We start from the raw sequence: 22,619 nt of genomic DNA, 5'->3' as shown, positions 1-22,619 counted from the left end.
ATAGAACTCAGAACAAAATAGGAGCACATTTTCATGACTCTGGATATGGCAATGAGTTCTTAGGTAGAATTCCAAAAGAAAAGCAGAGACAAAAATAAATTGGACTTCATCAAAGTTAAAAATTGCTGTGCCCCCAAGGTTAATTATTAAGAAAGAAAATAAATACCCAACCGAATGGGAGAATATAGTTGCATATCCTAACTCAGATAAGGGTCTAGTTCTAAAAAATAATGAACTATTCTACAACTGAACAAAAAATGATAATTTAAAAATGGGCAAGGACATGAATGGACACTTCTCCAATGAAGATATAACAATGAAAGGAAGCCCAGTGTCACTGGTCATAAGGGAAAGGCAAATCAAAACTATGAGACGTGCCCTGGCCGGTTTGGCTCAGCAGTTAGAGCATCAACCCGCAGACCAATGAGTCTCAGGTTCGATTCCAGGAAAGGGCACCTACCTTGGTTGTGGTCTTTCCTTGGCCCTGGTCAGGTCATGCGGGAGGCAACCAGTCGATGTGTTTCTTATTCCTCCCCTTTCTCCCACTCTATTTGATGATAAATAGAAAAAAATATCTTCAGGTGAGGGTTAAAAAACACCACGAGAAGCTAGGTCACCATCTACTCCCATGACTATAGAAAAGCAATCGCGTGTTGGCAAAGACAAACAGAAACTAGAACCTCGTGTACAACCACTGGGATACAGTCTGGCAGTGCCTTAAATAATTAACCATGGATTCATCACACTGCCCAGCTGTGCCAGTGCTGGGCATACACCCAAATTACTGAAAAGTCATTCAAGCCAATGCTTGCACACAAATGGTCATAGCAGCACAATTCACAATAGCCAGAGAGTGGAAACAACATAAGTGTCCATCAACTGATGAACAGATAAACAAAATGTGGCATGGCCACACAATTATTATTCAGCCATAAAAAGGAATAAAGTACTAATAACCTGCTATAAAACGAACCCTCAAAATATGTTAAGTGAAATAAGCCAGACACACAAGGCCACAGATTGTATGATCCCATTTATCCGAAACGTCCCAAATTGACAAACCATATAGCGACAGAAAGCGATCAGCGGCTGCCAGGAGAGGCGGGAGGCAGGGAGGGGAATGTCTGCTTAGGGGCGATGGGAATGTTCTGGAACTTGACACAGGTAGTGACCGTACAACAGCGTGAATGTAACCAGTGCCCTGAACTGGACATTTGAAATGTGTTCATTTTTGGTATGTGAATTTCACCTCAATTAAAAATAACCCAAACACTCAAGCCACTGAACCCACCCATCCCTGAGCAGACAACACTACTGCATGGGGGTCCCTGAGCTCATCCACACCTCAGCCCCCCTGCTGCTCCCCATTCTGGATGCTTCTCTGGGAAAGGCACTTCCTCTGCCTTCAGTCCACTCTGCCCCAGTCCTTGCCTGGGTTCACCTACCCAGCCGAGTTCCCTTTTCATAAGATTTCCTTGTTGAAACATTTTTGAAGAAAAAATTAAAAAAAAGCACATTCTAATAAATCATAGATTCATCCAAGTGTCAGGTGTTAATAAAAGGGAAACTAACATTTCTGCTGGCCTTGGGCTGAGTACCCTACACCCACTCCTTGCTGCCATGGCAACAGGGCAATGCCCAGCACCAGACAGTTACAAGGCACACAGGCTGTTGCTTAGTGTTTGTGAGAGCACAAGAGCAGGCGGCATGTGCGCAGGTCAGAGCTGGGCTGCAGCCCCGCCAGCCCTGGGTTCCAAGGCACTTGCTGACTTTGTCTTCCGGTCCCGCTCCCGAGCTGCCACAAAGTTCAGCAGGTCAATGGCAGTGACGACCCCGAACACCATCTGCTTCTTATTGGACTTCCCGTGGCTGTGGTCTAGGGAGGGAACAAGGCAGTGGGTTAAAGGCATCTCCACATGGAGCCGTATCCACCCCTGGGCGCTGTCAGAGGCTGAACCACAAAGTCTGGCCCTGGGGGACCAGTCCTGAGCCTGCCCCAATGCCTACAGGCACCTGTGTGCTGTTGGGCAGCACCCACGGAATCCCAGCAACAGATGCCTTCAGCTGACAAGAGCCCATCTGGTAGAAGCTGCAGAGCGCAGAGTACCGACCTCTGAGCCATGCCCACTGGTCACACACCTGGGGGCCTCACTGATTCAGAGCAGCCTGTGGGTCTGTCTGGATGCCCAAGGCTCAAGTCTTGGCACAAAATTCCAACACCAAGCATACCCACGAGCTACATCAGCTCACATCTCTGGCCTGTGATTGTCTTCAAACCCATGTTTTTTCCCTTGGGCTTAGAATGAATGCTGGCCCCGGGCCCCTGAAGAGCAGAGAGGATTGTTGAAATGGTTTGACTTGACTGGGCCACGAAGTGCCCAGATTTGGTCAAACATTATTCTGGGTGTTTCTTGCCGAGATCAACATTTGAATCAGTAGGCGGAGTAGAGCAGATTGCCCTCCCTGATGTGGGTGGGCCTCATCTAATCAGTTGAAGGCCTGAATAGCCCAAAATGTGGCATGTCCACACAATTATTATTCAGCCCCCCACGTAAGAGGGGACTTTTTCAGCCTTTGGACTTGGACTGAAACATTGGTTCTTCCTGGGTTCAAGCCTACAGATCACGGGACTTGTCAGATTAGTCATGTAAGCCGACCAGTCCTAAACAAATCTCTCTCCACACACCCCACTGGTGGTTTCTCTGGAGAGCCCATACTGACAGTCGTCATGAAGCACAGTGAGCCAGGTGGAGCTGGGGGTGGGAAGCACGCAGTTCGCATTTACCCTGTTAGATCCCATCCCACAACACTAGGGCCATCTGTCCTTAGGGTAGGAGTGGGGGGAGACACAGAGGAGCCAGGCACCTGCAGGCCTACTCTGAGCACCTCAGAAGAAAACAGCAGCCCAGAGACCAGCTCCCCATGATTCAGGGACTTCCAGGCAAAGTGGCACTTGAGGGAAGGGTGTGCCCCACAGGGGAAGGTGGTCTGCAACCTGGCACTCCAGACCCCAAAGGCTCATGGACAGCGGCTGTCCACCTTTGTAAAGGGCCACAGTCTCTGTTACAGCCCACAGTTCTGCCAGCAGCACGAGGGCAGCGTGGACACGGTACCAGGCGTGGCTGTGACCAAGGACCCTTCGTGTGATGGACCCTGAAACTGGAACTCGTCATTCTGGGGGGATGTTCAAATATGAGTAGACAGACGAAGAGGAACAACTCTCCCACCCAAGCTCTGGGTCTGGGAGCCGTGGTTCCGAGGGCAGAGCCGCCTCCGGAAGGAAGACAGCGCGTACATACCTGCAGGCCCCCCCACCTCTCCTGCCAAGGCCTGGTCCCGCGCTGTGGAGCCAAGGACGGGAGAGGGTTAGGCTCGGCTGCCCAGGCCCTGAGACGGCACTCCCACTTCTCGGGACTTCTACAACCCCTCGCCCTTGTGGGCACCCAGGCCTGGCCCACAGAGGGGTCCCTCGGAGAGCTGTGCCCACGGCTGGGGTGGCTGAAGGTCAGCATGACTCCGGGTGCCCGTGCGGCACCAGGTCCTCCTGCCACGCAGGAGCTCGGCCCCACCCGCCCCCACCCAGCCCCACTTACACTGGATCTGCTCGTGGACCACCAGGGCGAAGTGGTCCATCTCCAGGATGCGCGACAGCGTGCCCAGCGGGTCCGTCAGGCGGATCTGGAAGAAAAGCGTGGTCGGCGCTCACCAGGGCAGCCCAGCCAGGCCCGCGGCAGAAAGGAGCACAGGGCAACGGGGCAGGCTGGGCATCGCTCCAGAAGGTTCTTCTGCAGCCTCTTGCTGACTGAGAAACAATGCAGGGATCAGAGGCCAGCGTGACAGAGAGACACTGGGTGAGCCACCAACCCATGAAGACGGAAGATTCGGTCCACGTCGCCGTGCAAGAGCCACTCAGAAAGGCTGCCCTGCTGGGGCTCCAGCTCTAGGACCTTCTGGAAAAGGGGTAACTCAGAAGGTCGGTGGTGCCAGGGATCGGGGGAGGGAGGGAGAGAGAAATGGGGGATGTGGGGCCATAGACACACTGTAACCCTGGGAGACGCTGTCGTGGACATGTCACTAGACCCTGTCATAGCCACAGAACTGTGGGACAAAGGCTGATCCCTCATGAGCAAACGAGGGGCTTCAGTTACTGACCCTGCGAGTTCGTCAGCGGTAGCGAATCCTAACACCACTGCGCTGTGCAGCACAGGGGAAGCCGCAGGGGCGGGGACATGCGGACTCGCTCTGCACTACCCGCTCCATACACACATCCTGGGGCCGTCGAGCAAACAGCACCCAGGCTCTGTCCTTCAGCCTGCAGTGCGACTGGGCTCACCTGCGGCCCCGGGGAGGCGCGTGTGACGAGACAGGAAAGGGAAACACAATGGACAGAGCCCGGGAAAGGCAGGCAGTGGGGTCAGACACCGGCCTAGTCACAGAGACATCCGTCCGCTCCCAGGCGGAGGGGTGAGGCTGACCCACGGTGCCCCCTCCAGGCTCACCACCCCACTCAGTCCACAAGCCACCCTGACCCGGAGGCCCTGCTCCCTTCCACCCAGTCTAGGTGGGGCCACCTGCAGCCCCCTAGGGAACGGCCACCTGGACACCCTGCCCCCATCACCAGCACCCGGCCGGCGCTGGCACCTGGCACAGCTCACTCGCCAGGAAGACCCTGGAAAGGGGGCTGGGGACAGCCCTAGGGCTGCTCTCGGCCCAGCTGTGAAACACAGAACCAAGGGCCAGACGCGGGGACGTTTGCTGTTGGAAGACTAAAGGGCCTGTCCTTCTGGAAGTCACGCCCAGGAGCCCCAGCAGGTGTAGCTTCCTGCGAGGCAGGCAGGGATGCTCAGGTGAGGACAGAGGCGCCCCTCAGGGGGATCAGCTTTGGGGTACAGAGGTGACTGCTCTGCAAGAGGAACTCACGTGGGCCCATAATTCCATCTGATCTTTCTGGTTTTAAATGCTCGGGAATCACAGACAGGTTACAGGGAGCGGGAAAGGGAACGGGCTAACCACGCTCCCACCCAGCGTGCCGAGCGTGATGGGACCTGAACTACTCGGGCAGCACATTCTGTGGTCTCTCCCTGTTACAGGGCTGGGGTGAGGGGCGCTGCAGGGACCACGTGATGGGCGATGGCACTGGGGATGGAAATGGCGAGAATATATGGATTCTGGTGACATTTCAGGTGTGTGCATGTGTGAGAGAGAGAGGAAAAGAGGAAAGTCAAGTTCTTTTCTAGGTTGGGGCTCAAGCTCAGTCCTCACTGGGAAGTCAGAGAAGGCGGGTGTCAGGGAGAGAGGACGCCCCGATGGCACTGCCCTCAGGGACATCGAGAGCCGTATCGCTGGTTCTGCCCAAGCCTGTCAGTGGCCAACACTGTCTCGGGACAATCACGGGGGTCTGACCAGCCTCAGCACATCAAAGGGTGACGTCGTACTCCTCCCAGAACATTCTAGTTCTTATGAAATCATTAGGCGTACCAGGTGTTCTTAAATGAATGCTTCACAGGGAAAAATGAAGGCCCAATGTTATGAAACTGACCCCCAGGTGTAGCCAAAATACGGTGGGTGTGGCGAGCTCAGGGATGGGGGCCTGTCCCAACCAGGGCTTCTGGTGCAAAGCTGGGGGGATCGCGGACGGACAGGGTCGAAGCCACACGGGCGGGCGCAGTCAGGACCTGGCCCTGCACAGGAAGCCCTGTGCCCGCCTCCAAGGACGGAAGCGGGTCTCGGCTCCGGCGATCGGGGCTCCTACCTGCTTGAACTGCTTGTAGATGACCTTGTGGACTTGGTCCGACGGCTGCACCTTCCCCGCGAGCAGGCAGGACAGCATGTTCCCCAGAGTCACCATCCCCAGGATCACCCTGGGGGGCGGCAGGTCAGCGACAGCAGAACATCCCCACAGCCTCCCTCCCTCCGCCTCAGCGTGGTCTTTGGCCAGTTTCGGAATTCCTCTTAGAATTCAACAGATACCCGCCGAGCACCCACACGTGGCCAGAGAGCAGGTCGGATGCCCTGCCCGGACCATCAGTGGCAGACAGTGGCCCAGTGGGCCCTCTGGGTGTTTCCGACTGACAAGTGTCAGTCATGGGACTTGGGTGCTAGACCCGGGACAGCCCCAGAGCCTGGTGGCCACTGGGGCCTGCTGCCACCCTCCCACGGTCAGACATCTGGGTCAAGGCCAGTGATGTCCAGCTGCCCCCGTGCTCACACTGACGCAGTGGGGTGGACACAGGGTTCATACGGCAGCCCTGTCCTGGAGAGTGGCTGACACTGACCCCGATTCGTCGACCACAGGCGCCTGGTCGAAGCCCTTCTCTCGGAGGATCTCGATGGTGTGCTCACAGGTGACCGTGGGCAGCACTGTCAGTGGAGCCGACAGGCTCAGCTCCTGAACTCTGAGGTGCCACCACCTGAGGGCAGAGGGCAGGGGGTTGTGAGCCAGCAGCTGGGAGCCAAGGACAAATACCCTGACACAGGCCAACACCCCACAGGGAGACCATGGGGACGACCAGCCAGGCCTGGGGCAGGGCACGTGCACCCAGGTTCCAGGGACGGGTGTTCCGCAGCTACAGGCGGTTCTGGGGTGTGGGCCCTGCTCAGAGATGTCCTCACCAGGGCTTCTTCACCGTGAGGTCCTCCTCCTTCAGGAAGCCCTTCTGCAGCATCCACCTGTCACTCAGGAATTTGGACCTGCAGGTGTCAGGAGGTCAGCAGGGCCTGGCCGAGGGTCTCACCACCACCTCTGCCCATGCCAAGGGGCACAGTTCTCACAGAAAGCCCAGTGCCCCTCCCCAGACCCCAGGGGTCCAGCAGAGACCCCAAGAGGTTGGCTGGAGCTCCAGAAGAGGCCTGGGAACCAGACACAGTCAAGGTCACCAGCGGCGTAAGCCCTGTGTCCCTGGGCCTGGAGGAAGCCCCGAGGGTCCTGGGCAGAGGGCTAGATCCCTGTCCGCATCCGCCCCCAGAAGCTGCTGCAGAGCAACCTTGGCCCAGTTTCAGCCGGGGACCTGGTGGGGCTGTGGCATGTGCCCGGGGTCTGGACAGTCTGGGCACAGAGTGAACAAATCAGACCCACTGGCCAGACATTTCACAGGAAGCGCTGAGGGCCACCTGGTCCCAGGAGCGCTCCAGCCAGAGTGCGGGTGACACAAAGGCCAAGTGGGGTGGAGGACCGAGGCCTTCGTAGGGCCCTGCGTCCTTACCCTCCCTAGGCTGGTGCTTCAGGCCCAGGGAGCTCACAGGAGCGATGGGGGTATGAGGGGTCGCGGCAGGAACGGGGCGCTCCCCCATGAAGGGTCCTGCGGGCATGTGGATGCATCGTTTTCACTGCATCTGGAAGACCCCAGACAGGGACAGGGGGCCCGGCAGGCTGAGAAAACGAGCTCCCTGACCTGGCAGAGCCCTGGCCCCACCCCCGCCTCCCAGCCGTCAGATCTCAGATCAGCGGGGCAACCGCAGCATCCAAGGGGGTGCCGGGGCGACAGGCCTGGCGGCGGGAGGAGCACGCGGCTTCTTACATGTAGTTCCGGACAGAGTCGGGCAGGACCACCACGCAGCGCTGGCCCTCCCGCAGCCCCTGGGCTGCCCGCACGGCCACCGACATGGCGCTGCCCGCACTGCCACCTGCCAAGAGGGCGGAGTCAGGCCGCGGGGCCAGAGGGAAGTGAGGAGCCTTGTTCCATCTCTTGGCCACGGAGGCCCTGCAGATGGACCCCCTCCCGCACCCCATCCCAGCCTTGGACCCCTACTGATGGGGAGCCCCCAACCCAAGGACAATGCTGGTCTTGATTGAAAACACCAAGTGTCCTGATCTCTGGCCCCAAAACACAAACACACCTATGACGGTGCTGCCAGGTCACCTCTTGGGGCCACACCCTGGCCCCACTGATTGTGCCGGGAGCACAAAGCCAACAGCTGCTTCCCTTCCGTCAGACTGTAGGGCTCGCTGCGTCCCCAGACCCTCGCAGGGCTCCGTGCCCTGCCCCCTTCTCAGCAAGGCCGGGAAACAGCAGGGACCCCGGGAACACTGACCCATAGCTCCGGCCCCACTGGGACAGGGTACTCCTGCCTCGCCTGCGGAGTGACCGCCAATGTGGAGGACAGCACCCGGGGAAGCTGCCAGGCAGCCTCAATTGGACGGAGCTGGCGGGAGGCAGCGCCCGCCCGCCCTCTGCACCCCGCCCGCCACAGCGCCCACCCGCCCTCTGCACCCCGCCCGCCACAGCGCCCACCCGCCACTCACCGCACAGCAGCCCCTCCTGGGCAATCAGCATGCGGGCAAAGGCAAAGGACTCCTCGTCGTTGCACTTGAACCACTTGTCCACCACCTGCGGGCAGGACCCAGACTGCCGGCTCCAGGAGGGGCTCGGGCAGGTGTGCACTGGGGATGGGCACCCACAGCTGTCCTTGCACCTTCAGATAACCTCAGTCCAGACAGCTGTGCCCTCGATGGCAGCTGCCCCTGCTCCGGGGTGAGGCTCGTCTACAAACTTGGAGCTCTCTCCCTCTCCCTGGCCAGCGCGTTCTGCACGTGGATGTTGAAACTGCCCCCTGCTCCTGCCGCCGGCCACACGTCCTGCCAGCTGGACTCTACATCCCTCAGAACAAGCCCCTCGGGTCCTAGGAGGAGCCTGTTCTGGGGTCCTTACCTCTCCCACGTTCTCCTTGCTCAGCCACCCAAGCTCCTCCCTCTAGAGGCCTGATCTGTGCACAGGGGCCAAAGCCAAACCCCTGGCAGTCTCTGCCCAGCAGGCCACATCACAGACTGGGATATGGTGCAGGGTGTTACCTGGTCTTGACCTTCAACTCTGCCCTTCCTCTACCTGCCTGTAGGGGTCATGTTTCTGTGTCCTCGCTGCCCCCACCCCCAGCAGGAAAGCCAGGCCAGGCGCCTGTGGTCAGCCAGGCATGCAGACATGCAAGTTGGTTAAAGGACAAGCCCTGAGAGCTGGCAGCAGTCCCCTCGGCCCCACCTACCGTCCGGTCCAGCACCGTGGGGATGAAGTCATAGCCGATCCCTTCGACCTCGTAGGCCGTCAGCTCCGTCCGGTTCAGCTCCTCGGGCTCCGCGAGGATGGAGCCTTCGGGATCCACCCCAATGATCTACATGGGGGCAGCGTTAGGGCTCGTGTCCAGCAAGTCAACCTGGACGCCCCTGGCTATCATCAGGGCAAGACCACCCCCAGGCGCCTGTCAGTGGTCTGCCCCCGGGATGCAGGTCGTCCCGGCTCCGGGCCATACTTGACGCCCAGAAACCTGGGAGCTGGGGTGGTGACCACTCAAGGGGACAGCCGGCACATCGCCCTGGGGGCCAGCGGAGCCTCGGGAACCAGGAGAGTGCCGGGCACTGACCGGTTCCGCGACAGCAGAGCGGTCAGAGGCAGGGAGCGGGCTCAGCACCAGCAGCAGGTGTTTCTATGGGCCCCGCCCAAGCCCACTCGTTTCAAACCCAGTGCCCCCCCCCCCCGCCTCTCAGAGCCCCACACGGCAGGTGCAGGACCTGAACCTCAAAGCTTAGAGCTTCTAGTGATCCTTGGGGGCCACTCAAAGGGATTCCCACCCCGGCTCACTCGATCTCTGGATGCTTCCATCTCCTGGGCGGGGCCGGCAACCCCTCACCCGGCAGCCCTGGGCCACTCACCTGGCACCCAGGACACTTCTCCTTCAGCTTCCTGGCAATGCCCGTGATGGTGCCGCCTGTGCCTGCCGAAGCCACCAGCATATCCAGCTTCCCTGATGGGGCAGAAGCCACTTCATGAAGAACGTTCTCATACGTGAAAACACGCTCGACCAACACGAGACAGGTTATCCGCAAGGTCCAAAGAAAACCTGTCTCCGACCTCCACAGCCTTTACTTTAAGAAGCATTCAGTCACCGGGTTACACACAGGACCCAGAGTGTCACTTAAGTCTCTGCTGAGTGACATGTGGTCACGGAACCTCTATTTGGTGTGAAGCCCGTGGGGAGGCCCGGGGAGGACGGACGTGCGGCTGCCTGTGGGGGCGGGGCACAGGGAGGCTCCTCCACGACGCACCTGCCTATGCTGTGTGGTTTTGGACAATGTGAATAAGTTCACTGAATTATAAAGGGATAAAATAAATCACTCAGGTGAGGCTCAGAAATCACGTGGGCTCCCCTGCTGCCGGGCGCCAGCCCAGGCGTCCTGCAGACAAGTCCGCACGGGCGCCCGTGCCGGGGAGGAGGGCCGTCTTTGCCAAATAAGACAGTTCTCACACATGAAACCCTGGTGGGCAAATGCCTGGACCTCACTGAAGGCTCCTGGGGATGGCATGAGGCTGCACGCAAGCCAATGCCAACACTGGACGCCAAACAAGAAGCTGGGGTGCCAATCACCTGGCAGCATCCCCTAAAACCTCTGAGGGAAACAGCCCAGCAGAAACATCATCCCCGGGCCTTGGCACCAGGGCAGGGGCAGGTCCCGGGAAGCCTCAGGTATGTAGAGAGTAAGCTACTCGTGACATCACCACCCAGGAGGCGAGAAAACCTGGATGTGGAATTCAGCACTCAAGTCGGGGCCTGATGCCCAGCGCCCTTTAGCAAGGTGGAGCCCCAGCCGTGAGCCCAGCACCAGCCTAGGAGACACTCACTCCCTGTACTCAGGAGCCCCTCCAGCTCTGAGGACAGACTGCTGGGGGGACAAATATGATTGCGTGATGCATTTGGTTTAGAAGAGGCACAAAGTCCAAGAGAGCACGACAGAAGTGGGAAATCGCTCTAGAGAAATGCTCTAAGCAGCATTTCACAGAGAGGGGACATTTGATCTGGGCTTTGAAGGATGAACAGGAGTTTACCAAGGAGTGGGTAAGTAACATGTCCACTCCCAGGCACCCCGGGAGAGAGTGCAGGTGGGCAGGGGTCAGGGAGAAGCACACACCGTCACACTGCTGCAGGATCTCCTCGGCCGTGCTGTCGTAGTGAGCGACCGGGTTGTTGACATTGCGGTACTGCACGGAGAGAGCAGAGGGCGGAGGGAAGGTCAGAGGCACGGACAGGGCCGCAGGCACACGGCTCAGCACAAGCCAGAGAGGATTCCAGCGGCTCAAAGAAGAGAGGCCAACGGCACTGGCCACACGCGGAGGTCCTACCGCTGGGGAAGCCAGTGACCGTGTGCCACTCACTGTCAGGGCCACTCCTGCTGCAATGTGGCACCACCACCCCTCGGCACAGGGCCCCCAGGACTGCCACGCTCCAGTCTGCACTCAGAGCAGGCACCCCAGGCCCGAGCCTCACCTGGTCCAGGATGTGAGAATTGGGAATCTCGTTCTTCAGCCTCCATGCCACCCCCACATGTGACTCGGGGGAGTCGAACCTGGCATTGGTGGGTGTCCGCACGATCTCAGCCCCCAGGGCCCGCAGGACGTCCACCTGGCGGAGGAACGCCAAGCCTTTACCCACCTGCCAGGCCTACCGAGCTGGGCAGGGGGCCCGGGAGACGGCCTGCCTGCTGCCTACCTTCTCCATGCTCATCTTCTCTGGCATGACGATGATGCAGCGGTAGCCCTTCACTGCCGCAGCCAGGGCCAGCCCGATCCCTGGGGACAGCACACGGTGAGAGCCCGCCCCCGCCCCCGCGGCTTCGGCCGGATGCCCGGGACAAGCCCCGGAGGCCCCCGGCGGAGGCACTGCGGGATTGAGGCGAGCCCCGGACTGCAGTTACTGCTAGGACGCGTGATTTGTGGGGACTGCAGGCAATGGAGTGACATGTACTTTGCCTGTGAGAAGGACATGGATTTGGGGCCAGATGGCAATGTTCTGGGCTGAATTCTGTTCTCCAAAATTCCTGTGTTGAAGTCCCAACCCCCAGCACCTCAGAAAGTGACTGTTTGGAGACGGGTCTTTGAAGAGGCAAATAAGGTTACATGAAGTCACTGTGCTGGTTCCAAATCCCATGACTGGTGTCCTCATAGAAGACGGGACACAGACACACGGAAAGGGATGGCCACGCGAGGACACAGGGAGAGGACAGTGTCTGCACCCAAGGAGAGGGGCCTCGGGCGGGGGCAGCCCTGCAGAGCCCCCTGTGCTATGTATTGTGGCAGCTGTCAGAGGCCACCAGCCGGGCGTCCCCAGCTTGTCCCAGCGCGCACCTGTGTTCCCGGACGTCGGCTCAATGATGGTGTCCCCGGGCTTCAGGGTACCGGCCCGCTCGGCCTCCTCGATCATGCGCAGGCTGATGCGGTCCTTCACGCTCCCGCCAGCGTTGAAGAACTCACACTTGGCCACTGGGAGCAGACGAATCATGGGACAGGAAGGCCCCGGACCCCTAACAGAACCCTGCTGTCCCCTCCCCCCATTGCCTGATCCACCCGATGCAGGGCCACGTGGGCCCTCTCCACTCCCACCCACCGCAAAGCTGGCGTTGCTCCTCCCGCCTGCACAGGACCCGTGGCGACCCCTAGGGAGTGAGACAGCAGCGCCCCAAGGGGCCCCCACTGGGTGGATGGGTTGGAACCCCCTCCAGCACAGTCCCAGCAGTAGCTCGCTGGGCATACAGTGGTCCGGCTCATCGTCTCCCCGGACACGGCCCACCACGGAGGCTCCCCGCTGCCTCCCTGCGTGAACACATCCCTGCTCGAGGCCTCTGCTCTGCCCTCTCCTCGGGACAACGGCCTCCTAGCTCCTGAAAATACCAAGTGTTTGCCGGAAGAGGGTGATGCCGCACCGGATGGGACCTGAAGACCCCGGGCCAGCCTGCGACACGCACACCACTTCCAACCTTGTCTGTCCGGGTTTCTGAAACCCCCTCCAGTTTGTCCTCTGGCGCAGGAAAGGCCCTGCCGGGACGTGTGTGCACGAGCGCGTGTTCGGTGGGGAGGGGCTCCCAGATGCCTGACTGCTGGGCGGCCTGCACCCCAGGACCTTTCGAGGCCTCACACTTGCCCGAGGTGGGCCAGCAGTAAGCAGGGATCTGAGCTGACCAGCTGAAGGCCTCGGGCACGCCACGCGGCCACGGTCTGTCCTTGTGTGGAATGGACGCGCTAGGACTGCACCGGGGCTACTGCCCAGCCCCGACGTGGCGGCCCACACCTCTCTCGTGAGGCGAGAGCCCAGAGCAGGCCCGGCCGCCGGGTCCCCGGGCACCCCAGCTCTGTGCACTGATCTTAGCTTCTTCGAGAACTCTCGCCGGAGGGCCGGGGGGCTCTGCTGCTCGGCCCTCAGGAGACCGGCCTCAGTGCCTCCCTCGGGGCCAGGCCTGGCCTCCGGGGTCTCATCCCACCCTCGTGCCTGGTCCCCTGGGGCACTGGCACCGCTGTTTCCCCTGCGACACAGTGGCAGTCTGCTTGGGCCCCGAGGACAGTGCCAGGGAAGAAATCCCCACCCTCTTCCGTTCCCAGAAACTACTTCCTGCAAAGCAGCCCCTTTCCCAAACAACGGCAAGACTCCTGGGGGCCGCTTCGTTTACATGGGACAAGGGACAGCCCCCCAACCCCCCTTTGTCTCATCAATGACAGATGACTGTCTGTCCCCACAAAGCCAGCTGAACAGAGGATACCCACGCCCGCCCAGGTGATGACCGAGACCCTCGGCCCCGAGCCCTCCCCGCTGTCCCAGGAAGGCCCAAGGCTGCAGTGCGCTCCCGGCCGCGGGGCCTCCGCACCGTCCAGGCGCTCACTCTCCTGCCTGCCCGGCTGGCCTTGCACAGCAGCCGAGACATGCCTCCCGGGGCCCCACACTCCGCCATCCCACGCGGGCCTCAGCTCACGGGCTCAGACAGGCCAGGGAGCCAGGACCACGGAATAGGGAAACTGAGTCAGACAGCTCAACAGCGGTTTGCAACCACCCAGTCAATCCTGCCTTCCCTAAACCAAGGACACTCAGGAGCAAATGGTTTGCATCTCTCCTCCCCAACAGAGGATAAACAGCTTAAACCACCCTGCTCGGGAGACAAATCCAATTTGTGCCACTTGCCAGCCACACCCAAGGGCAGATGAATTTCAGGGAATAAATCTCATTGTGGCACATCAACATAAAACTGATGAATATTCTGTCCCTGGTGTGGCTCCGTCGTTGAGCGTTGACCCTGCACCAAGAGGTCGCTGGTTTGATTCCCGGTCAGGGCACATGCCCAGGTTGTGGGCCCGATCCCCAGTGGGGGGCGTGCAGGAGGTGGCCAGTTGATGTTCTCTCTCATCGATGTTTCTCTCTCTCTCTAAAAATCAGTAAAGAGCCCTGGCTGGTTTGGCTTAGCAGTTAGAGCGTCAGCCCTTGGACCAAAGAGTCCCGGGTTCAATTCCGGTGAAGGGCACGTATCTCAGTTTCAGTTCAGTCCCCAGCCCTGGTTGGGGTCGGGTGGGAGGCAACCAATCAATGTGCCTCTCATATTGTTGTTTCCCTCCCTCCCTCCCTTTCTCCCTCCCACTCTATCTGAGGATAAATGGAAAAATATCCTCGGGTGAGGATTAAAATAAATAAATAAAAATCAATAAGGAAAAAAATGTTTTTAAAAGAAAACCTAATGAATATTCCCTCCCTAAGACTACACCCAAACACCCAGCCTTTAAAACCCCTGAAAAGAAAGGGGACATTTGTAACCCTGACCACAATAAAGACAAAGACATGAAAAATAAAGCCCCTGAAAAGAAGGCCCAGCCCTCGCTGCCCCTCCCAGGGGCACGCTCACCCCCCAGGCAGCATCTCCTAAACTCTAAGGGACCCCAGGACTCTTGCAACAGGGCAGCAACAGGCAGCAGCAGTTCATCCCAGGCAAACCCCTAAACCTTCCCCCGAGGCCCCTTTCTCTGCCTTCCCAGTGAGCCAGTGCAGCCCGCCTGGGCTCATTCCCCGCCCTTCCTTGTTGCCCTGTCCCCAGCTTTAATGAACATCAAAAATCACCCAGACTCCTGCTGGGACACGTTTTCTGCACGAAGTCAAGAACCCACACACTACCGGCTGGCCCCAGGCAGACCCACCCAGGGCCAGGTCCCCTTTCCGGCAGTCAGTCACCCCTCTGCTGACACGGGCCCCAGAACAGCTGCTTGGTCACCCTCCAGCCCATAAACCGTTGTACATTCTTCCCGCTCTTACCCGACCTTGTCTCAGGCATTCACTAACCCTAAGGGTCTAGGGGTCCACCCCGCCCCCACACTGAGGCACAGGATGGAGGAAGCAGATAAGATACTCACGGAGCTCACACTTCAGGCCAAAGATCTTCCCGATCTTGTTGATTCTCACCATGGGGGTGTCTCCAATTTTCTTCAGGATATCTGGTAAGATTTTGGGGGATTTTGCCCTAAAACAGAGGAGTCCGTGATTATTCAGAAAAACAAAACAAAATGGTACAGTCTTGGCACCAGCACATTCTTTTAAATAGCAAAGAACCACCCTAGCCAGGTGGCTCAGGTGGCCCAGGTGGCTCAGGTGGCTCAGGTGGCCCAGGTGGCTCAGGTGGCCCAGGTGGCCCAGGTGGCTCAGGTGGCAGAGCGTCATCCCACTATCAAGAGGCTTCGGTTCGATCCCCAGCGGGATGCATAGGGGAGGCAACCGACCATTGTTTCTCTCTCACATGGATGTTTCTCTCTCTCTCTAAAAATCAATAAAACATATGCTCAAGTGAGGAGTAAACAAGTGAAATAAAGTACAACACCAGGGGCTGGGTGGTGATCACACAAATCTACATGCAGGAGAAAGGTCCTGAAAACCTATGGAGTGAGCAGCGTCCACAGCTTGGTGCATAGTCAGCTGCACCACTGTCGCTGCCTGGGCTTGAAAATGCACCTCGGACACCTGTGGGCCTGGCCCACGCCCCGTGTTCTTTCCAGAGTCAGGTCTCGAAGACGGGGTGGGTGTGGTGAGCAGGCAGAATGCCGGGCTAGTGCCTGACCTGTCTTCCCCTTAAAGTAAATAAGGAGTGATTTGTCAATAAAGCATTCCTTCAGGGGAAATGGAAAGAAAGAGAGAGAGGGAAAGAAGGGAAGAGAAAGAAAAAAAGAAAGAGAGAAAGACAAAGAGAACGCACTATGGTAATAAGATGTCACCAACGGGCAGCTGGGGGAGGGACACAGGACCTCTGTAATGCAGCTCCTGCCAGTGCGAAATTATTTCCAAATACTAAAGATAAAATAAGCAAACACTGACGTCGAAACAATAGGTCCAAGTCCACCCTTTTAGAAAGTTTTCCTTGGGGACCTTCAATTCCTTTCACCTTTCAGCACCTGGCCCCTGGGACACCCCCTTTTCTTCTCTTTGAGAAAGAGACTGGTAGCCCGCCTGGCCACCAGACAAGCTGTGGCCGGGAGCAGCAAGGGACAGTCAGCCCGGAGGCCGGGTGTGAGGGTGAGGGAGAGCCTGGGCTGGGGGCAAAGGGCTCCTGACCCCGCGTTGGAGGCCAGGCTCTTGGGGCCATTCTGGAGGTTGACTCACTCCCTAGGTAAAGCCAAGGCCGGCGGAGACACGGCACTGTCACGTGGGGAGGGGCTGGAGCACTGGGGGTGGCGGAGGTCACACCGGCCCAGCAGGGGTTGTGGTGGCCAGAGGAGGCTGAGGCCCACCCACCACCAGGCAGGGGGTGGTGAGCAAGCCGAGAACTCAGGGTTCTGCCTCAGTCACCCACACATCTTTCCTGAGGGGGGAGAATTTACCGGGGGTGGCCTGTCTCAATTGCTTTCACACTGACAGCCCCCGGGGCCTCCCAGACACCCCACAGCATCTTAGAATAAACCCCAAACTCCTTACCAGGGAGAGACCTGCCTGCCCCTCCCGCTCTGAGGCCCCTCCACTCACTCTGCTGCCCCCACCCTGGCCCTCTTTCTAAGCCCACTCCACCTCGGAACCTTCTGGAATCTGTTCCTCAAATCCGCACTTCCAGCACCTTCTGCCTATGCAGGTACCAGCTCCAAGGCCTCCCCCTGGCCATCCACCAGGTCACCTGTCTCCTAGTCAGGACTCCCAAAGGCTGACTCCTCCAGGGACCTTGGTCTCGTGTCCTCCGAGCCGGCACGACACGGGCCTGGGCCAGCTCCCTCATAACTGATACCTGCACTGGGACAGGTGGCGCAGGGCTCCGAGCTTCAGGACGGGAGAGCACCCCTTCAGGGCTTTTATTTTTATTTTTAATTTTTTAAAAAAATCCTTACCAGCCCTGGCCGGTTTGGCTCAGGGGTTGGAGTGTCGGCCTATGGACCAGAGAGTCCTGGGTTCAGTTCCTGCTAGGGGCACGTACCAAAAAAATATCCTCACCCGAGGATATTTTTTCCCATTTATCTTTAGATAGAATGGGGGTGGGGGAGAAACATCTACATGAAACCGAGGTACGTGCCTTTGACCAGAATTGAACCCCCAACTCTTTGGTCCTTGGGTGATACTCCCACTGCTGAGCCAAACCAGCCAGGGCCCCTTCAGAGCTTTTAAAGAGGGGTAATTAGGCCAGGATGTGGGGTGCGCGTGTAATGCTATCTTACAACCTGGAGAAAAGCATCCTCCCCCCGCCCCCAGGACCCAGAGTGAGATCACCCACCCCTGGGCACCCGGGCCTCTGCCTGCCAGCCCCCAGGAGCCACACCTCCGCTGCACCCCAGCTTTCACCCACAGCTCGGTTTGTTTTGGCACCGAGGGGCCATCCTGTTTGGCCTGCAGCAAACTCGCCTCCTACGTGCCCAGTGTTGAGATATGTTTAGCTGGAGCTTCTGGGTTTGTAAATTTCCATTTCTATTTATTGACCCAGGAGTGTACCTCTTTCTCCACCCACACCCCTCCCCCACCCCGCCCAGTTCCAATTTTAAAATCAGTAATCATGAATGTTGGTAGAGAAGTTTATACTGAATAAGAATCAAACATTAAAAGGCATAGTCTTTCACTCTAGATTATACTACAGGAATAAAGATGATCCTAAAATTTAGCGAGCTCAGTTTATGTTTCACAATGCCGTGGGGATGTTGTCCTTTTCCTTCTCCGACGGACCTCGTGCACCTAGAGCAGGGCACAGAACACAGCAGGCACTGAATAAGGACGCACCAACTACACCGACGTATGCGGTTTCCACGCAGTTATTCAGAACAAGATAACTGCTCCACCTAAATCCCACTGGTGGGATTATGGCTGATTCATCCAACTGTCTCTATCCAACCTCAAAAAGAGGTCACTATCGAAAAGTAGTTACTGCCCTGGACGGTTTGGTTCAGCGGTTAGAGCCTCGGCCTGCGGTCCTGAGAGACCCGGGTTCGGTTCCCGCTAAGGGCGCGTACCTCGGTTGCAGTTTGTCCCCGGCCCTGGTTGGTTGTGCGGGTGGCAGCCACTCGATGTGTTCCTTTCACGTCGATGTTTCTCTCTCTCTCTGTTCCTCTCTCTCCCTCCCACTCTACCTGAACAAAAAATGGAAAAATGTCCTCTGGTGAGGATAAAAAAAAAAAAAAAAGAAAAAAAGAAAAGTAGTTCCTGACCAGGAGAATGTTTAGGACTTAGAGTTAAGTAGAAAGGTGCCCGCATGATCCTAACCACTGAAGATACACATACCTGCCTCAAACACAGAATACGGCCAGACAGACCTACACTAGAAGCCTCACCTCTATGGGTCACTCACAGAGTGTGACTGGGGCGCTTCCATTATGTATTCAGCATCTACTCTTGTTGGGCACTGACCTAGGTGCTGGGCTACAGTGCAAACAAGCCTTGGCCTCTCTGAGTCCTGGTGGATCAGCTATGCAGTGTCTCCATCTTGCAGTGTCCCCCCACCACAATGATTACAAGGAGGGGTGGTCACACCCCAAGTCCACATGGCTCTGTGGCATCCAGGTAACAGACGAACCATCTTGTGATCATAAACAGGGACTTACAAGGCAGTGTGGTGATGCGGAGAGTCGGTGATGGGCCTGCCCAGGTTCCAGGAGCACCTACTCGGGGCATCTGGCCGGATCCACAGGCGATCCTTGGTGTCCTTGTCCCCCGGGGGCCCCTGCTCCAGGCTCCCTTTTGCTGAGGGTGCCCCTGAGAGGTGGGGGCACCCTGCTGCCTCCTCTTCTGCTTGGGGTGTCTCGGAAGGCATGCTGCGATCTGTCCGGGGGATAGGGAAGAGAAGCCATCTGTTTAGCCATTCCCAAACGCTGCAGAGGAGCCGGGCTGGATGCTGCCGGGCTTGTTGTGAGATAGTCAGCAGCCAGGAAAATTCCAGGACAAGCGGAATAGGGAAACTGAGACAGAGTTAAACAGCAGTTTGCAGCCACCCAGTAAATCCTGCCTTCCCTAAACCAAGGACACTTAGGAGTTTATGGTTTGTACTTCTCCCAACCAGGGGGTAAATAGCTTAAATCACCCTGCTCAGAGAGACAAGTCCAACTAGTGCCATCTGCTAACCACACCCAAGGTTAGACAAATTAAGAGAATAAATTTCATTTTGGTACATCAGCATAAAGCTGATGAATAGTCTATTGATCTTTCCCTAAGACCTCCCCTAAACGCCCAGCATTTAAAACCCCTGAAAATGAAGGTCCCAGCTTGCTCTCATTCCCAGGAGCATGCCCGAACCTCCCCCCCTCCCGTCGTCCGCCACAGGCAGCATCTCCTAAACTCTAAGGGACCCCAGGAGGCTTGCAACCAGGGCAGCACTGGGCAGTGGCAGTTCATCCCAGGCAAACCAGCTCCTCTGGGACAAATCCCCTGAATCTGTCCCCAAGGCCCCCTTTTCTCTGACTTCTTCATGAGCCAAAGCAGCCCAGCCTAGGCTCATTTCCCCACCCCCAGCTGTATTAAACATCCTCTAAAGTTCACCTGGACTCCTGTTGTGAAACTTTTCCTGCACGAAGTCAAGAACCCACATACTACCAGCCAGCCCTAGGCAGACCCGCTCAGGGGCAGGTCCCCTTTCTAGTAACAGGCCCAGGGGCTTCTGGGTGTAGGGCTCCACTCAATCAGATAGCTCAGCAAGAACAGGCACAAAAACACAGGCACCAGGTACTCTGGACACCTCTGGTGGTTTCTCAAAAGGTTAACCACAGACCTATCCCTGCAATTCTACTCCTAGGCATCTATCCAAAAAAATGGAAACAGGTAATCTGTACACCACATTCATAATAGCACTATTCACAATAGCCAAAATGTGCCCACAAATCAAGTGTCCATCAATAAATGAATGGATATACAAAATGTGGTATGTTCATATAATGAAGTATTATTTGGCCAAGCCGCTGCTGACAAGCACTCCCCCACCCGGTCACAGGCCTCCCTCCCCAGCCACAGCCTGGGTCCCGGGACTGTCTACAACCCCATGGAGGCCGGGCCCCAGAATTGCAGGCTCTCCTTCTTGGCCACTTGCCTCACCCAGGTGCAACCTCCAGCAAGGAAAGAGGCTACTGGGAACACAATTCGAAATTGATCTGGTCCGCAGAACCCAAAGGCACTCTGACCACACGGTCTGAACCCGCAGGCTCTGGCCTGCACTGCCAGGCGGGCTCAGGGCGGGCTCAGCAACCTGGGCACGTGAGTCGTGGGGAGGCGGGCTCACCAGGCGCCACCTGCTGTTACTACCACACCTTAAACCGCAAGACCCTCCTGGGGTCACGATGGTGCCAGGGCATCCGGCACTCACGCACCAGTCAACCCCAAGGGGACCAATGGTTAGGGCCAAGGGTGGCAATGGTATTAAACTCGTTTTTTTTTTTGTTTTGTTTTGAAATGTTTTTACACTAAGTATTTATTTATTTTTTTATTTTATTTTTGTTACAGATGTTTCTCCTTTTTTACCCCATTGACATCCTCCTCCCCATCCCCTCCCCCGTCCCCGGCTTTGTTGTCCATGTCCATTGGTTTTTTTTAAAAAATCCAGTGATTTTTAGATAGAGTAGAAGGGAGGGATGGAGGGAGAGAAACAGCAACAACGTGAAAGAGACACATCGCCCGGATGCCTCCTGCACGACCCCGACCGGGGCCGGGGATCGAACCTGCACCCGAGGGATGTACCCTCCACCGGGAATCGAACCCGAAACTCTTCGGTCCTCAGGCTGACGCTCTAACCGCTGAGCCAAACCAAGCAGGGCAACAAAGTCGGTTTTTATAGTAAGAACCTCCAGGTGGGAGACCACCCGGTCACCAGCCTTCGGGAGGGGCACTGAGGCCCGTTTGGGATCAATACCCCTGGGGAATCCTGAGCTGAAAGCTTTGCGGGCCCGCCCCGCCCCCCACCCCCGACACCGCGCGGGGCCCACCTCGGCGGCCTGCGCAGCCGCATCCACACTGACCCCCGGCCACACAGCCGGCAGCGGGGGCCATCTGCGAAACAGCCTTTCCCATCCCAGCGCCGCGAGAAATCAGTGATGAACATGGACCGGCACCATTACAGCCGTCTCCCCAACCCTCCCAGGTCCCAGCACGGCGCTCCCGGGCTCGCAGCCCCGGGCCACTGCACCCCGACTTCAGGACGGTCTGGACTCGCGGACGGGAGGGTACCGGGCGCCGGGGAGGGGGCGCCGGCCCGCTCCGCCACGTGCGGCTGCAGATGATGCAACTCCGGCGGGGGTGGGCGACCGGGACCCCCGCCAATCCCCAGGCCCGGGCTGGGACGGGGCTGGGCCGAGCGGTGCTCACCTGGACCGAGAGCGCGAACGGGCCGGGGGGCGCGTCGGGTCGCGGCGAGCGGGGACCAGACCGCGGCGGCTCCGGATGCGACCCGGAGCTGGCAGGCCGCGCTCAGACCCTGGGGCCAGAGTGACTGGAAGACGATTGGCCGAGAGGCGGGGGCGGAGGGCCAGCGCCCGACCAATCCCGAGGGGCTGAGCGCCCGACGGCCGCCACGCCCGGCCCGCACCCGCGCCGCCCCGCCCCCCGCCCCACCTCCACCGCCCTGGGGCCCAGCTCCTTTCATCCCTCCCCCAGGGCCGCCCCGCGGGTCGGGACCCATCCCCCGCCCGCCCCAGGCCCCGCCCATCCCAGGGACCCTGCCCCCACCCACCCCGCCCCCACCGTTCGGCTGCGGCCGGATCCCCGCCTCCCCGCTCCCATCTCCCACTCCCGGTAGACGCCCCCGCGGTCCGTGGGTCCCCGTTCTTCTGCCAACCCGGCGGCCCGTGCCCCTCCCAGGACCTCGGCCTCGGGGCTGTGCGGATGCTCAATACCCGACGGCCCGATGCCGCTGTACTCGGGTAAATGCTCGCCCTGCGCAGCACAATAAACGTTTGTGGGTGGATTTGAAACGTGCCGTCTGGAGAGGGGCAAGACTTGGAAGACCCCGAGGATGAGCCTCAGCAAACATCCCTCCCTCTGGGTCCCCTTACACCGGCCCTGGTCCCCGCGGCCGGGGGATCCCCTCGCTCGTGCCCTCTGGGCGCGTGCAGTCGGCGCTCAGCTCTGGGCTCTGGATGGACCGCATCTGGGCATCATCGGGATTTATGTCCTGCCCCTCGTTGGCCTGGCGACCAAGACACTCGAGCTTTGCCGGCCGGCGGCACCTGTCTACCCAGCCGAGTGGCTCTCCCCCTGCTCAGGGGAGGAACCCGAGCTCACTGAGACGTGGTCAGAAGTCACAAAAGCCTCTTAAAGCAGATGTCACGCAGCAGGTGGTCCCATCCATGGGCCCTGGAGTCCCCAGGACTTTGTCTGCACCTGACAAGTTAGTCCCGGGCAGTGCCTCCAGGTTTGGATACAGGTGGGCACACTGAGTCACTCTTTGAGCACCT

At 58.5% G+C, this 22,619-nt stretch overlaps 1 protein-coding gene across 2 annotated transcripts; it reads right to left on the bottom strand.

Moving 5' to 3' along the window:
- Positions 1-1,033: 1,033 nt before the first annotated feature.
- CBS (cystathionine beta-synthase) lies at positions 1,034-21,600 on the bottom strand. 2 transcript variants are annotated; one of them, XM_036243286.1, is made up of 17 exons: positions 21,532-21,600; positions 18,789-19,005; positions 15,144-15,250; positions 12,108-12,242; positions 11,473-11,552; positions 11,251-11,385; positions 10,895-10,964; positions 9,641-9,732; positions 8,977-9,102; positions 8,243-8,327; positions 7,518-7,623; positions 6,613-6,690; positions 6,276-6,410; positions 5,753-5,861; positions 3,594-3,678; positions 3,300-3,341; positions 1,034-1,876 (listed from the first exon to the last, which is right to left on the bottom strand). In XM_036243286.1, exons 2-17 carry the CDS (start codon positions 18,995-18,997, stop codon positions 1,719-1,721), a joined length of 1,752 nt encoding a protein of 583 aa, XP_036099179.1. In that variant the 5' UTR covers positions 18,998-19,005; positions 21,532-21,600; the 3' UTR covers positions 1,034-1,718. The 2 variants fall into 2 exon arrangements, with proteins under 2 accessions (XP_036099179.1, XP_036099180.1); XM_036243287.1 differs by lacking the exon at positions 3,300-3,341.
- Positions 21,601-22,619: the final 1,019 nt, after the last annotated feature.

Source organism: Molossus molossus, unplaced genomic scaffold, assembly GCF_014108415.1.
Source record: "Molossus molossus isolate mMolMol1 unplaced genomic scaffold, mMolMol1.p scaffold_m16_p_5, whole genome shotgun sequence".
Classification (NCBI taxonomy): Eukaryota; Metazoa; Chordata; class Mammalia; order Chiroptera; family Molossidae; genus Molossus; species Molossus molossus.
Note: the sequence above shows the minus strand (reverse complement) of the source record. Positions and strands in the feature narration are given on the sequence as shown.

Coding starts and splice junctions, on each gene's coding strand:
- CBS (XM_036243286.1), bottom strand. CDS start 18,997: ATGCCTTCCGAGACACCCCAAGCAGAAGAGGAGGCAGCAGGGTGCCCC. Junction 8,328..8,976: donor CCACGGTGCTGGACCGGACG/GTAGGTGGGGCC, acceptor TCCTGCCCGCAG/GTGGTGGACAAGTGGTTCAA. Junction 5,862..6,275: donor CCTGTGGTCGACGAATCGGG/GTCAGTGTCAGC, acceptor GCCGCCCCCCAG/GGTGATCCTGGGGATGGTGA.